General features: G+C 38.9%; 1 protein-coding gene across 4 annotated transcripts in view; it reads left to right on the top strand.

Annotated features, from left to right (window-relative positions):
• Window positions 1–16,534, top strand: part of DYNC1I1 (dynein cytoplasmic 1 intermediate chain 1) — a 326,316-nt gene that overhangs the window by 258,405 nt on the left and 51,377 nt on the right. For all 4 annotated transcript variants that reach the window (XM_004045789.5, XM_004045788.5, XM_004045786.5 and 1 more), the window contains 3 exons: window positions 2,078–2,191; window positions 5,032–5,165; window positions 8,700–8,844. In XM_004045789.5, the coding sequence (XP_004045837.2) occupies window positions 2,078–2,191; window positions 5,032–5,165; window positions 8,700–8,844 (393 nt within the window). The remainder of the gene's footprint in view (window positions 1–2,077; window positions 2,192–5,031; window positions 5,166–8,699; window positions 8,845–16,534) is intronic.

Genomic DNA, 16,534 nt, shown 5'->3' with positions numbered 1-16,534 from the left:
CCATTAGTGTTTAATGATTTTTGTTGATGCTCAGTGGTTATCAAAGAAGCCCCACTAGACTCTTGTTGAAAAACAAGATGGATTTCAGGTTCATAACAGTATTTGGACCCTGCCTTCCCATTCTTCAGTTTTACTAAGTCTATACCATTTTCAGGTGAAAATTTGTTACATCCAATCTTCCATTTGATTTCCACACAGAGGTTAGCATGCTGTGTGGCTCCGGGCTTGATAATACACTGCCTGGGGCTCTACATACACCAGAGACTTGGGAAAGAGCATTGCCTACAATCCCACAACCAGTCAGCCTTCCTGATACTTAGCGAACTGATTGGGATAACATTTAGCTTCAGATCTCTGCTGTACTTACCATGTGCAGATCCACCAAGGCTGACTCATTTGGAAGTTGCAGTAGGGACATGGTGTGAAAGACATAGGGACTTAGCTGACTGTCCATCAGCACGGGGGAAAGAGGTGATATAATTGTCAAAAAAGCAGATGTAATCTTAGCATGCATTAAATGCAGGCATATTTTTTATCACATGAGAAGTGATAATTCAATGCTACCCAGGTTTCTATATTCTGCTGGTCAGAATATAGGTAGACAGTTCTGTTTTATTCTCAGAACCTCACTGGAAGAGGAATCAGACAAAATACAGCATTTTCAAAAGAGATTCACCAGGATAGGAAAGGTTTTGAAAACCAGGTACCCAAGGAACAGATGAAGGAATTAGTGACAGTCTGGGTAAGAAAAGATTTGGCAGGGAGAGGAGTAACAGGGAACAACTATCTATAAATATTCAAAAAGCTGTACTGTTTTGACTTGATTAGTTTGGTCCCACAGGGCACTGCACTGGAAGTATCTCCTTGAACTTTCTTTATCCCCATTAGTGGAAGAAAAAACTCCCCCAGGATACTGCAAAAACTGGCTGCCCTTTAAGGAAGGTGTTTAAGCAGAGTTTGGACCACCTCTTGGTTGAGGCAGATGAGTAGCTACATTAGATGATTATTACCACTCCTTCTGACCAGCAGTTTATATGATAATAATAGTTTGGGAACCATCCTTTATACAATAGCAACTTTCCAATATTAAATATTGTTTCATTGTAGTTGTGGCTAGGTATTATGGACAGTAACTCACCAAGGGTAAGACTGATACTGTCAGCTATTTGCACAAAGAAGCACCAAGTAAGTGTGGTTTGGCCACTGGTGGCTGAACTGCCTGAAATCTAACCCAAATTGCTGTAGGTTCTGCTCATGGTAACCTTCCATTTAGTGTTTAATACACAGCTGCAAATGATTTTAGCCTACCGTTTAGAATTCTGCAGAGTGGGATAACCCACTAGAGTATGACAGAGGGTTACAACATCTTGTGTATGGTTCCTGGGATGTATAAATGACCTTTTTCAATGCCCTGGCCAAATCTAAGCCTCTATACTACTGCAAACGGTATTTTGAAAAATAAATATATTATTATCCTAGATTTTGCAGTAACATAGAAGAACCTAATTTATCTCACTAGGTACATTGTGCCAATAATCTCACCACTAGTATCTCTACCCCAGCTTAAAATGGTTATGAATATTAACCACTTTTTATAAAGAATGTTAACAAATGTTTGGCATTGTGACTATAATGCATTAAACTCCAGATTTAGTAACATGTATTCCTTCCAAAAGTCAGTAGTTCTACCCTTTTGAAGGCTGTCTTTTTCCATCACTCTTGTTGAGCTTAGAAGCCAAACTATGCGGTGGAGACTTATTCAAGTAGTTCAGATTCACCTCCCTGCATTGCCTCTGCCCCATCAAACCTCATTTGTTCTAGCTTCCTTCTGTTCCACTGCATTGCATTCTGACTGAGCAAGGTGAAGCTTTATAAGTATTTCCACTATTATGTTTTGCTGCCAGAGCTTTTAGAAAGAAATCAGGTTCAAATCAAAAGCAGCAAATGACCTGATGCTTGTATTATAGTAGGATTATGTTACTCTTTAATCCTTGTTTTAGAGTAATGTGTTTGACACTCAAATGTAAGCATTTCCTCTTGGATCTGTCTCTGATCCTCTTTGTTTATGTTTTTGCAGCATCCCGTGTACTGTGTAAATGTTGTTGGGACCCAGAATGCTCACAACCTCATCACTGTCTCCACTGATGGCAAAATGTGTTCCTGGAGCCTGGACATGCTCTCAACTCCACAGGTGGGTTTGTTTTTCCCTACACATAACACCATCCTGGTTAAAAGAGATACCTACTTAATGGAACATAGTTCCTAAAAGCCAAACCCTCACATCCTAGAGGAGCTAAAACCAATGGATGCACTTGAAAGAGTGGGGCCTGCTTTCAGCAATCTTCTCTTGAAGCCAAAACCCATTTCCTTTACCACAAATCATGTAATTATTGTAATACATTAATCCTTAGGTCAGTTTCAAGTGAAAATGAAATAATCCATTCTAAATCATAGTAATTATGGAAGTTGCCTATGGTATGAATTGTACTTACCCTACAGCATTGTTGAACAGATGCAGACGAGGTTGGAGCTCAGCAGAGCAATCCCTTATGGGTACTTGCATTGGAGGGAAGGTAACCCAGCAAAACAGAAATCCAAGCCCTTGCTTGTATCCGTAGCCTAGACAACAGCCTGTGTGTATGAAGAAACCATCTGTTTTCTCCTCTGGAATGTTTGTTAGTATGGCTCCTGTCATTCCTTCCTCAGTAAATGAGAAGTCAAAAATGAAAAAGTTCCAAAGTCTGCAAACCAATACTGATTGCAACAGTGGGGACCAAACAAAGGAATAGAAGTGGGAGAGGTTGTCAAAGGGAGGCGACTAAATGCAACTTGCAAGATATGCGTATGTAGACAAACACACAAGACATGCGCATACACACATGAGCACATACACACACGCTTTTTCCATATTTCTTTGTGTGAAAAAACAGTATTCACTATCCTCCAACCAAAAACAACAGAGAAGTCATTGTTATAGCCTTTGACAAAAATGTAAGGAAACATGAAGAAAACTGCAAAACGATATCTAGGAGATAATTCTCAATGTTAACATTCCCATATTCTTTCCCAGGATAAAAACCCTAGAATGTCTCTCACACAATTTTAGAAGAAGTTAAAGTTTCAAAATGTACATAAGGAGACAGGGCACGGTGGCTCACACTTGTAATCCCAGCACTTTGGGAGGCCGAGGTGAGAGAATCATTTAAGCCTAGGAGTTCAAGACCAGCCTAGGCAACAGAGCAAGACCCTTTTTCTACTAAAACTTAAAAAATTAGCTGGATGTGCTAGCACATGTCTGTAATCCATGTTCCTTGGGAGGCTCAGGCAGGAGGATTGCTTAAGCCCAGGAGTTCGAGGTTGCAGTGAACTATTATCACACCACTGCACTCCAGTCTGGGTGACAGAGTGAGACTTTGTCTCTTGAAAAAATAATTATTATTATTATTATACACACACATGCACACACACAAAAGGAAATATGGAAACTGTGAAGAACCAACCTCCTTTAAGCCTCCACAAAATACAGATGTAAAGAATACTAAGTTTTTTAAAAATAATTTTAGGGAGAAAAAGGAGAGAGTGCTAATAAGCTGCTTACAATTGAAGTTCCACTATTTTCGCTGATCTTTAACATTATAGAGGGCTGGAGGGATTGGTATTTTATGGCTTTGTCTCAAAATTCTCAGCAATGTTTTGTTTTCTTTTAAAAGCCTGAAGATTATAAACAGACATAAGAGCAAGCCCACTATTTAGGAAATTTTAATTGCCCATTTTGCTCATTACACATATTTATTTAGGTTAAAACCAGTAATATGGTGGCTCTAAGTCCGTTTGTATTAGTTTTAGCATGCTCACAGACTCCTGTGTCTATACAAAGATGGAGGATTTCGTGACATGGCTTCCATGGATGGCAGGGAGGAATAGGGGCATCCAACAGTTGGCCTGGTCTTTCTCTCTCCCAAATGGGTAAAGGGACTTTTCCTTCCTTGCTGCTAATTTTAGTGATGAAGCAGATCATTGGATGATCCAGTTATCTGTATGACATAGTCACAGCATCCTCTCCTTTATCGCAGTTGCTGATGTGCACCCTATGTGTGGATATCACAAACTTTGAACACATCACAGGATCAGAATCAGTCTGTGTTGCTTAGACTGTTAGCTTGCACTTTCAATTTAATGGACTTCTTGGCTGAAATAGTTTATTTGCACAAGAAAGACTAAACTCTCAAGCAACTATAATGATATGATACCTCAGAATGATTTTTTAAAAATTATTTCAGACGCACAAAATAGGCTATTTGATGTAAATAGCCAGAAATACTCAGGGATATTAGTTATAATTGATTATTCTTTTCTGTCATTAAACTTAACTCAGCAGTATATCTTTTAAGATTAGGAATCTTTAATTCTCAATTTAAAAAAATCGTGTTATAAAATAAAGACTCCCATTTGCTATTTTAAAGACGTATTTAAATATTGTTCTTTTCAGGCTTATAGCCTGTTCACCCAATGGCTGCCCTGCATGAAATCTAGTCCCTGTTGAAATCTGGTTTTTATGACCTGAGTGACAACTTTCTGGTTTTAGTCCATGGAGGACACATACTCCTGCTTTGACAAATTTGCTTAGTACATCTGATATTAATACATGGGTATTCTCACAAACAATTGATTTTGAAAATGTTTGTAAATACAAGGGTATTGTGTGTTTTATTAAAGCCTGGAGCTGACAAGTGTAACCATTACAGTATTATCTTTAGTTTCTGCACCATTAGTTTCAAAATTCTCACCTGTCATCTTTGCCTGACTTAAGAAGCAGCAGCACATGCTGATGAAATCCAGCCGGCTTGAAACCAGAGATCCACAGAAGCATGAATGTCAGGGGCAGTAAAGCATGGTTTCTGGCACAGCCAGCGTCTTTTGTAACGCTGTGTGAAAAGCAAACACATGATTTAGCCAAATGATTTTTCCGTGCTATCTTTGGCATGGCAAGGAATTGACAGATGGAAATGTAACCACACCGTGTTTTGGTAGGAGAGCATGGAGCTGGTGTACAATAAGTCCAAGCCTGTCGCTGTTACCGGAATGGCTTTCCCAACGGGAGATGTCAATAACTTCGTGGTTGGCAGTGAGGAAGGTACAGTCTACACGGCTTGTCGTCATGGAAGGTGATTTTTCTGTTTCCTTACTGATGACGTGTTCTTCATTTCTGAAAGTCTGTTATCACATTCTGGATTTTAACCACCTTGCATTATGAGAAAGCATCTCTGGAAAAATGGAAAGCACAACTTCAAGTCTTCATTATCTTAAAGAGCTACATCTGCTCTGGTCATTAGCTGTTCATAAGACTGTGGTGGTTCACACTGCCTTGAGGGAAAAAAGCTCGAGCTTTTGAGCCTATCATAACAGACCACTTGCACCTTCCCAGCATCTCTGCATACCTTCAGGGTCTAGCCATGTGCCCATCAGAGATAACAATCCCCAAATATTTCTTATCCCTCCATGCCTCAATGAGTTTGTATACTCAACTTCTTTTATCAGTTCTAGCATTTCTCCCTTTTTGGCCTGGTTAATTCCTCCTCATCATTCAAGAGCCAGCACAGAGATCATTCCATGTGAAACATTTTCTGACTCTTGGGCAAAGAAAACCACTCCCACCTTTAAGTCCCATAGAATTTTCAATTCTCTTATTCATTCACTCTTCCAAGGAATATTTACTAAGAACCTACCATGTGCCAGGCATCATCAAAAGGATACATTAAAGAACAAGACAGACCTAGAGTTCATATTCTAGTTGAGGGTAAAATACTAATAAGCAAATAAATATATAGTTTAGGATGGTAAGTGCAATGGAGAAAATTAAAGTGGAATAAGTGGGATAGGACTACAGGCTGTCAAGTTGACAATTTCATATATTTTCCTTATGCTTCTATAATAGCATTAATCGTATTTTAGTTTATTCATTCATCTGCCATTTTTCTCTTACTACATTATTTCCATTTCATCTTTGATTTCCTGCACAGTACCTAGGACATAGTAAGTGAGGAGCTAAAAATATATATTGGGGATAAAGAAATGATATATAGTGTAATCCGTACAATCTAGAGAAGTGCCTTAAAAGCCTTCCTCCCAGTCAGAGGGGTCAGAACAGAGTGAGTCACACAAACCACCATGCAGTTCCCAGGTGATAAGAACTCTACCTTAACTGAGAGATTCACAATGCCCCTGGAAAAGAGTTGTCAGTATAAAGCGGAATCCAATAGTTTGGACTAGATTGTAAAATTGCATGCAAAACTTAACAGGTGGCCTCATGTCTTTTGAAAGGGTCACTATGTTCACACTGGTGCTTAATTTGTCTTTTACTTTAGTAGTTCTTATTCCATTGATTTTTTTTCATCTCTTGCACTCGTCCCAGGCTATTAAGATTTAATGAAGAACCACAAATTGTTCCAAATTCATATCCCTGTGTTTTTGTGATTTGTAGAAATGACAAGCATCCATGGCTCAGCTATGTGACTTTTTCCATTCAAACTATACAAGCTGTTATGTTCCTGCTGTTCTGCACATAGAAACAAGCAGTATTTGCCCCCTCACATGATTCAAAGATGACTTAGGAAGATATGCCTCACAGTCCATTCCCAATGATCCTCCTTCATAAAACCTGGCTAAAACCACACATTAAAGCTTTATCAAAGCATAAAAAGATTTGATAAAGTTATTCATTCATAAATATATTTGTTGTATGCCTACTTTGAGCAAAGTGCATTGTTAGGTGCTGCAAGGCCTGCAGACGTCATGTAAACCTGGTTTCTCTCTTCAAAATAACTGATGACAGTGAGAAACATAAATACACAAATATCTGGAACATGAGTAGAATGTCTTAAGTGGCATGAGAGGCATAGAGAGTATAGTAGGCCAGACCTGGAGTCACAGCTTTTTCTATATGTGTATTAGAATCAACAGGGCATAGGTTCAGTTGACTTAACCCATGGTTTTACCTAGGTCCTTAATTATCTACGAAGGCTATAGAATACATTCATTGATAATTTCCAGATTTTTTTCGTTGCTATAAAGTGAATAACATTTTACATGATGAACATTCTTGTTCTGTGGCTACTGTACTTTCTAAGCACTATCAGAATATGCACTTTGGTTCAAAAGAAGGGTCCCTATGGCACACACCACAAATCTTTTTACAACAAGCTTAATTTTGCTTTTACATTGGTCCATCCATCTGAAATATAAAATACAGACCTTAGTAAAATTGTAACGTAGCAGGCATCGGCTTTGTAGTCATTCTAAATGGGTCATATAGGTCTATGGGGGAGAAGCAGGGGATTGCTATTTTTCACCTAACATAGAGAAGGTGCACATCCACTTCCACAAATTAAACACGGTCCTCATTTTGCACCCTATAAATCCTTTCAGGATGCTGTTAAGAGCAAGTGGAGTCTCACCAGGGGCCACTGCAAAGATCAGTTCCTCGGGTTCGTTAGAACAAATTTAAATGATCATGTGTGGAACTGCTCTTAGCAGTTTCACTGGGCATAATTTTTGAGTGCCTGTTACATGGAACACGCACTGCCGCACTTTGCTCGTGATTCCAAATTTTGCTAAGCACATTGACATTTATTGGTGCTCCAGAGGCCCAAATGTTTTAATAACTGAGCTCATTTTTATTCTTAGTGACATAATATTAGGATTCTACAATTCCTACATATTTGTCATATTTATAACCTCATGCACATGAATATTTTAAATATAGCATTTTTGGTATGTTTTCTCACATCTTCCTAATTGTATATGGTTGCATGCAGAATGCTATGTGATAATAGAGGGCTGCAAATAATAACAGCTTAGTTAAATAAGCAAGATATGTCTGTGTGTAATTTTTTAAATGTCTATCATTATTTCTCAAATGTGCTTCTGTTTTAAAAAAGGACTGAGACATAAGTTTGTCTCTTTTTCTTAGCTAGTTTATTCAACAAATATTTATTGAGCACTTACTATATGCCAGACACTTGGCAACAAGAAAGACAAGATACTTGCCCATATGGGATTTACAGTGGATATGTAAATCTCTCTTCTGTTTTCAGTAAAGAGAAAACATTATTTTCTCCATATTATATTTAAATTGTGTGCATTATTTTGTGGTGACAAGGGTTTCCACAAAGTGTTACATTTTCAGCTGTGTTAAAGTAATTTAAGAAATTTTCTTGAAAAAAATAAATGATTGTTCCTTCAAGGATGGATGGAGTTTTATAGTCAATAGGTTCCCCGAAAGGAGATAAAGCAGACCATGTGCAAAATGCTATCTCAAGAATAAAATAGTCTTATAAATATAAAAGCTTCAGAGACCTAAGTGTATTTGTTTCCATTAAAATAGCTGCATCAGCAATGATAGGCTTTGAGGGATTCCGCAAAAAGAACTAAACAATAAATATTGATATTAAATTCTGTATTTTAAAAAGATTTCATTGCCCTCCATTGTTTTTAAATAATCAAAAATAGGGTAACATATTTGCAAACAATTTCTTTCAGGATAACTGTAAAAATGATTTCATTTTGGTGGTGTGTGGTCGTTCTAAATTATGGAGAAGTAATCATGCAGAGTTGAGGGTTTTTTTGTTTTGTTTTGTTTTTAAGCAATCATTGCTTTTCAGAGGTCACTGGAATTCTGCTCATGTGTGCTCTTCCTACAGCAAAGCAGGTATTGGTGAGGTCTTTGAAGGTCACCAAGGGCCAGTGACAGGAATTAACTGCCACATGGCAGTGGGCCCAATCGACTTTTCTCACCTGTTTGTCACATCATCATTTGACTGGACTGTCAAACTGTGGACCACCAAGGTAAGAATATCTTGACTAAAATTCTCAGATAATACATAAGGGCAGAGGATGGTTTTTCATTCCCTGGAAACAGTTGTCCCTAAAGCCTCTTCCAGGCAACCTGGCATTGGGAATTCATATACCTTCTGGTGAGCTCAGTCTACCTCAGAGCTAGTTAAGTCCATTTTATTTACTTTTACACATATAGGTAATACTTGAAAACATTCTAACTATAAAAAATTCAAACAATTCAAATAATGATAAAGCTGCAGTCCTCCTCTACCTACCCCAACCCCAACCCCATCCACAACACCCCCTTCACTGCCTGCACCTCAGTCCCCTCCCCAGAGGTAAACTTTTATCAGTTTCATGTCTATGTGCTGGAGCTTGGTGGTATCTACTTACTTACATATGTACCTATGGAAATATATGATTTGGGACTTGGGGGTTTTTTTGTTTGGTTCGTTGATTGGTTGTTTATTTTTATTTTGAGCTATTGGAGGTTTTTAGGCTGGTAAATGGCCCTATGTTATGTTTTTAAAGGTAATTCTGGCTGGGAGCTATGGTTCACATCTGTAATCCCAGCACTTTGGGAGGCCGAGGTGGGTGGATCGCTTGAGGTCAGGAGTTTGAGGCCAGCCTAGCCAACATGGTGAAGCCCCATTTCTACTAAAAATACAAAAATTAGCTACGTATGGTGGTACATGCCTGTAGTCCCAGCTACTCTCGAGGCTGAGGCAGGAGAATCACTTGAACCTGGCAGGCATAGGTTGCAGTGAGCCGAGATTGGGCCACTGCATTCCAGCCTGGGCGACAGAGGCAGACTCCATCTCAAATAAAATAAAATAAATAAAATAAAATAAAATAAAATAAATAAAATAGTAAAATAAAATATAATTCTCTCCATGCTTGAGAGCAAGAAGAAAAGCCGAGACCACTTGGAAAGAAGGCATAATAATCTAGGAAAGAAATGACAGTGACTTAAACCAGTAGTCTGAGATGGAGAGAAATAAATGCATTTGAGAACCATTTAAGAGATAAAAGCCACAGAAATTGGTGATTGATTTGATAGAAGGAAGGTAGGAGAGGGAGTCATCAGCAGATAACCCAGGTTTAAGACCTGGGCAGCTGGTGAGTGTAGCACTCACTGCACTGGAGAACAGCAGGGGAAGGACATGCTGGGGCAGAGCTTTGCATATGTTGAGCTAAAGGTGCCCAGGAGAGGCATTTCAAGATCTCCATTAGGCAGTTTGATATGTGAGTCAGAAGAAGAGAGAGCCCTCCAAACAGAACGTATGCACTAGAATAGCAGTGATCTTCACAAATGAGTAGTTTTTTTTTTCTTTTTTTTGAAACATAGTCTCACTCTCTCACCCAGGCTGGAGTGCAATGGCACTATCTTGGCTCACAGCAGCCACTGCCTCCCAGGTGCAAGTGATTCTCCTGCCTCAACCTCCCTAGCATCTGGGATTCCACAGCACACACCACCATGCCCATCTAATTTTTGTATTTTTAGTAGAGATGGGGTTTTGCATGTTGGCCAGGCTGGTCTTGAACTCCAACCTCAAATGATCTGCCCACCTTGTCCTGCCAAAGTGCTGGGATTACAGGCATGAGCCACCACACCTGGACCAGCAGTGGATTTTAAAAGAAACACTAACATGCAATCTGGAGGGAGAGCAATACTTAGGAAATAAATAGAAATTGAACTAGAAAAGGGAGATGAAAAAGTAACCCAGGAAATAGAAGACAAATTAGAATTTTCTTTGCAGCTTCATGGGTATTAATGGAAAAAACCATGTCAAGAGGACAGAATTTGCTTTTAACTATATGAAAAGATAACAACCTCATTTATAAGAGAAATTAAAATTAAAACCAAGTTGAGAAACATATTTCCAACTATCAGATTGACAAAAATCTAAGTTTTGCAACATACTCTGTGATGAGGCCGAAAGAAACCAGCTGTTCTCATACATTGCCATTGGAAATGCAAAATGGCTCAACACTGTGGAAGAGGATTTAGCAATACCTAAAAATAATACATGTTTTAACAGAACAATTTCCACTTCTAGGAATCTATGCCAAAGATATACCAGCAAAAATAAGACAGAAGACATGTGGAGAAGGACATTCACTGAAAGATTATTTGAATAGCAAAAGAATGAATACAACTCAAAAATCTCTATCAGTACAGTGCTGTGTGAATCAAAAGTATGGTACCTCCACCCAAGAGAGTAACATTATTCAGGTATAAGAAAAAATAAAGAAGACTTCTATGTTCTATTATGGAGTGATCCCTAAGATACATTTTTAAATGAGTAAAGCAAAGTGGAGAGAAGGGCAAATAGTATATTATCATTGTTTATAATTATATACTTAGAAGTTGAAAGGATAAACAAAAAAGTTACTTATAGCAAGACAGGAAGCTAAAAGAAAAAAATAATAGCTAGACTTCTTTGAATATACCTTATTTTTACATTTGATTTTGGAACCATGTAAATATTTTACATAGTTATAAAAGAAAATGAAATAAATTTAAAAATTGATTCCTAAAAAATTTAAAGTAACATGAATCAACTTTAATGTGGTTCAAATTGGTAGCAAAATCTTACATGAAAGAATGATTTGAAGTGACTTTAAAACCCTGTATGTTTGGTATACATTCCTAAAGGGATATATTTTAAGGATTTTTTTAAACTACCAAAAAATATCTGAAATCTAAACTACTTCTAGTACTCATATTGCTGGTTGTCATATTGCTACTGCTATCCTGAGGCCATTGTATTTGTATCATAACATAAGTTAAATTACTATGTTGGTGTCATTGAGAACTGAGATTATCAGCTTGGTTGAAAGGAGATACAGATGCATGCAGTTAAGTAACAATTCTGTAGTAATCCTGAATCTGAGTGGGAAGTATACTAAGAACTCATGGTGTGTATTATCTTTCAATACAAAATACATATTCACTGCTCTGTTCACCAAAAAGACCTAGGAACGGTGACCAATTCAATAGCAATGACATTCCTGATGCCCAGAATGTGCTCCCCAAATACAGGTTCCACTCAAGGAAACCAGGGATCCCAGAAGAAATTACTGATTCTAAGCGCGGAGCAGGAAATTTATAAAATAAACTGAGATTATTTTATTATAACAAGCAAAGATGCTACCAAACACTACAAAGTTTTTGTCAAAGGACTTGGAAACCAAGTTGAGTAAGCTTCTGTTGGCCCAGACAACATCAATAAGAGTAATAGATTCATGAGTTCATAACAATACTGAAGAAAACGAACAAATAAAAAACCTCTCTGGCCACCTATGGAGAATACTAGGTAAACAAACTCATTATTTTGAAAACCGGTGAGTAAATGAAAGAATCAAACATGTAGTCTGTCTTTTCTATATGAATTGTATTTCAGGGTTACTGAATCATTGATGAGGGGACTTTTTCTTTACAGAATTCCAGCTAATATAGGAATAAAAAATGGGCCGGGGACTGTGGCTCACACCTGTGATCCCCGCACTTTGGGAGGCTGAGGCGGGTGGATCACGAGGTCAGGAGATCGAGACCATCCTGCCCAACATAGTGAATACTTGTCTTTACTAAAAATACAAAAATTAGCTGGGTGTGGTGGGGCGTGCCTATAATCTCAGCTGCTAGGGAGGCTTGGGAGGCTGAGTCAGGAGAATCACTTGAACCAGGGATTCAGAGGTTGTAGTGAACCGAGATCGTGCCACTGCACTCCAACCTGGTGACAGAGTGAGACTCCATCTCAAAAAAAAAAAAAAAAAAAAAGAAAGAAAGAAATGACAGAATTTGAAAATCACCATTTTGCAAACACCATAATCTAGGCAATGATTATCGCTGATAATATTATAAAAATAGAAACAACTTTTTTCATAATTACAGAATACACAATACCACCTTTGAAGTAGGCTTACACTCAGAATTGAATCTGAATCTTATCGATCCTCCAGATCTCTGAATTTAGAAGATACAGATGCAGAACATTAAATAACACCACAGGGATGCAATCAGCCAAACCCAGACCGCTGGCATATCTACAGGACACCTGATTTAGTTTCTGCAACAAAACCAAAACTTTTTCCTCAAGGGCAAATTGGAAGTGGAAACAATGTATTGAAAAAAAAAAACGGAACAAAACAAAACTTGGGACATTTCAGTGGATCTTAAAATATGGATCTTACATAGATCTTGATTCAAACAAGCAACCAGGTGAAAAACTTTAGAAGGCTACCAGGGAAATGCAAATACTAACTGTATATTTGATGATATTTATGCAGTACTATTTTTAGTAATTTTTTTTTTTTTTTGAAATGGAGTCTCTGTTGACCACACTAGAGTGCAGTGGCACCATCTTGGCTCACTGCAACCTCCACCTTCCAGTTCAAGCAATTCTCCTGCCTTAGCCTCCCAAGCAGCTGGGATTACAGGTGCCCACCACTACAACTGGCTAATTTTTGTATTTTTAGTAGAGATGGGGTTTCACCATGTTGGCCAGGCTGGTCTCGAACTCCTGACCTCGTGATCCACCCGCTTTGGCCTCCCAAAGTGCTGGGATTACAGGTGTGAGGCACTGTGTCTGGCCAATAATTGTTATGATCACTTTAAATGGTGTTACCTTTTAGGGATGCATATTGAAGTACAGAAGAAATTATATGATATTAGTGATTTGCTTCAAAATAAGCAGTTGGGAACGGGAGAGCTTGTGAATGTAGGTGACTAACATTGGTCATGATTGCTAATTATTGAAGCTGGATGATTGATATTAGTCTATCTCTGAATATGTTTAAAATTTTCTATAATAAAGAACCTTTAAAAGGCAGAAAAAGCAATTAGTAATAATGGCTAATACTTCAGAGAAGAAACATCAGGACGGGAATATGTCCGTTGTATTTAGCAACTCAGAAGCCACTAGTGTCCATGGCAAAAGCAGTGTCTTTGGAGTTTGTTGAGGGTGGGACAAAAAATTACAATACATTAAAGAATGAGTGGAAAGCAAGAAAGCATTAAAATCAAGATGTTTTCTTTCCTTTTTTTTTTTTTTTTCTTGAGATTAGAGAGAGCTCAAGGATGTTGCTGCTGTGGAAGAGCCTGTGAAGGAGAGTAGAAAATCTGTAAGTGTAAGGTAGAGAAAGGGCTGTGAAAATGTTGCCACGAATGAATTCATAGCATGGACAGGGAAGTGAATTTTAAATCTGAGCAGCAGCATCTCTTCTGTTGTAACAGAAGAGCAGGTAAGGATGGGATCATGTGTGTGTCCGTGTGTAGAGTTAGTGAAGGAAAGCAGAGCAAACTCTCCTGTGATGGCTATTTTCTTAATGCTGTAGGGGGTTAAATACTCTGCTGAGTGGGAAGTGGAGCTACTGAAGGGAGCAGATTTCAGCTGATCACAGAGGAGAATAGGAAGAGCTGATTAGGAAATGAAAGATGGACTGTGGTCAGTGTGGTGGGTCCAGTTGTGGTCAGAAACCAGAATGTTTTAGCAGCTTCAATCTTCAGGACTGATTTCCTCCAAGAAAGGGCAGCTGTGGAAATATGGGAATGAATGAGGGGCAAAGTTAGATGGATGTGGACAGGAGCCTTACCAGAGTGTGATGGAGGGACAATAGAGTAAGGAATTGGGAGATATGGACAAGAAAGCCTCTGATGTTACAGGCTAAGGATGCTAAGCTGGAGCAGAAAGGAAATAAAAACAGACAGGAGAAGGTAAAGGGAGCAAAGGATTGGATGCCCCTATAAGATCAAAGAACAAGGATGAAGGAAGTAATTGAATAAGAGAATTAGTAACATAAGATATTACTGTTAGAAAGTGAGATGTTTGGATTTAGTATTTCACAACTGAAATCATTCCAAGTGATTTTTTTAAAAAGTCAAGGATGTGGTCATGTGTATAGCTGAAGTCTAGTGAGGGCGGAATTCACTGCAAATGAGGACGTCACAAAAGGTCAAGGTGCTGGTGTGTTGTGGGCTTTGGAGTGGGCCAGAAAATAGCTAGACTGGGATGGAAAAGGAAACAGTGATCACAGTACCAAAGTCCTCAGTGAATTAGGAGGAGACATCAAAAGAGGTAGGGAATGATACAGCCAGATGGCCTGAGCTTAAAAGAAATAGGACTTTTTACTGGAGGCCTAAGAAGCGGTAAAATAGCCCTGAAGAGCAAGTGAGAAGCTGACCCTCTCACTATCTTGAAACAGAATACATGATAATGAACAGCTTCTACGTGAGGAAATGGCAGAAGAGGTGGTGAGGTTAGGGCAGAGCTAGGATTCCACTGAGGCAGGCAGGAGAGGTAGCTTCCCATGAGAAGGCTGAGGTTGGAGGCAAAGGCATGTATCATGGAATAAGAGATGTGGGGCAGGGGAACTGTAGGAACATCAGGAAAGAAGAGTGCAGTGAGTGATTTGTTCCGGTGAAATAAGTACTAATAGAGATTTCTAGAAAATGCTCTGAGACCCCACCGGGAATGGGAAGGGGAGATGGAATAAAAGGGGCCAAGGATTCAGAAGAGGATGCTAATCGTTACATATTCTAGCACAATGAGGTTAGCATGAAGGGAGAGGGAATTAAAACACATTACATTGCCCTCCCTCTACTCCCACAGCACCTCCTGCCGCACCACGTTTCATCATTAACCACTGTCAGGGAAGACCACATTGAAGCAGAAACTTTGTTGGAGTGGTTTACCTGGCAAACAGAGAACCAGGCTGCATTCCAGGCAGCTGAGTCAACAAATGTCCAAGCAGCCATTTTCATCCAAATGGCTGGAAGGTTGGGATCCATTTAGGGAATGAGGCCGGAAAGATAGGTCTATACTTGATTGTGCTGATTTATTTTTATTTTCTAGGTGGTGACAAGTCATTTTAGGAGAGAATTAATCAAAATTTGATTTTAAGGAGTTTGCTTTGGAATACTATGGAAGATGAATTTGTGTGGGGAGCCAAGATCAACATTTATCGAGGTCATACTATGTACTAGGCATTGTGCTAAATATTTGAAATACATTAGTTCATTAAATGCTCACAATAAACCTGTGAGTAGATGTTAGTATCCCATTTTATATAAGAGGAAATAGGCACAAGAGAGCTTAAATAACTTGCCTGATGTTCTTAGTGAATAAGTGGGGAAACTGGGATTCAAATTCAGATTTGGGTGACCCCAAAGACTGTGTCCTTTTCCACACCATCGTGTTAAGCCTGGAGACAAGAAGCCCAGTTGTAAGTCTGGTTTGGTCATCCAGGTGAGAACCAGAATTTATAGGCAGTGAGCTTGTAGAGGAGAACACCAATCTGAGAAATAAAATCAACCAGATGCAGTGACCAGCAGACCTGATTTGAGAGGGGAGTCAGTGATGATTCTGATATTTCTGCCGTTAGCATCTGAGTGAAGAATGGTGGTGCCAGTGACTGAGACAGGACATGCAAGGGGAGGAGTGGGCTTGGGTTAGAGGTAGGAAATCAGCGGTCTGGGCATGCTTAGACTGAGGTGTCTGGAAATTCCTACAATGTAATTGAAGATATTTGTCTTAGTCCATTCAGGGTTCTATAACAAAACAACTTAGAGTGGGTAACTTATAAACAATAGTCTTTATTGCTCACAGTTCTGGAGGCTGGTATGCCCAAGATCAAGGTGCCAGCAGATTTGGTGTCTGGTGAGTGCTCACTGCCTTATAGATGGTGCTTTCTTCTT

The sequence above is a fragment of the Gorilla gorilla genome, chromosome 6 (assembly GCF_029281585.2).
Source record: "Gorilla gorilla gorilla isolate KB3781 chromosome 6, NHGRI_mGorGor1-v2.1_pri, whole genome shotgun sequence".
NCBI classification, from domain to species: domain Eukaryota; kingdom Metazoa; phylum Chordata; class Mammalia; order Primates; family Hominidae; genus Gorilla; species Gorilla gorilla.
Note: the sequence above shows the minus strand (reverse complement) of the source record. Positions and strands in the feature narration are given on the sequence as shown.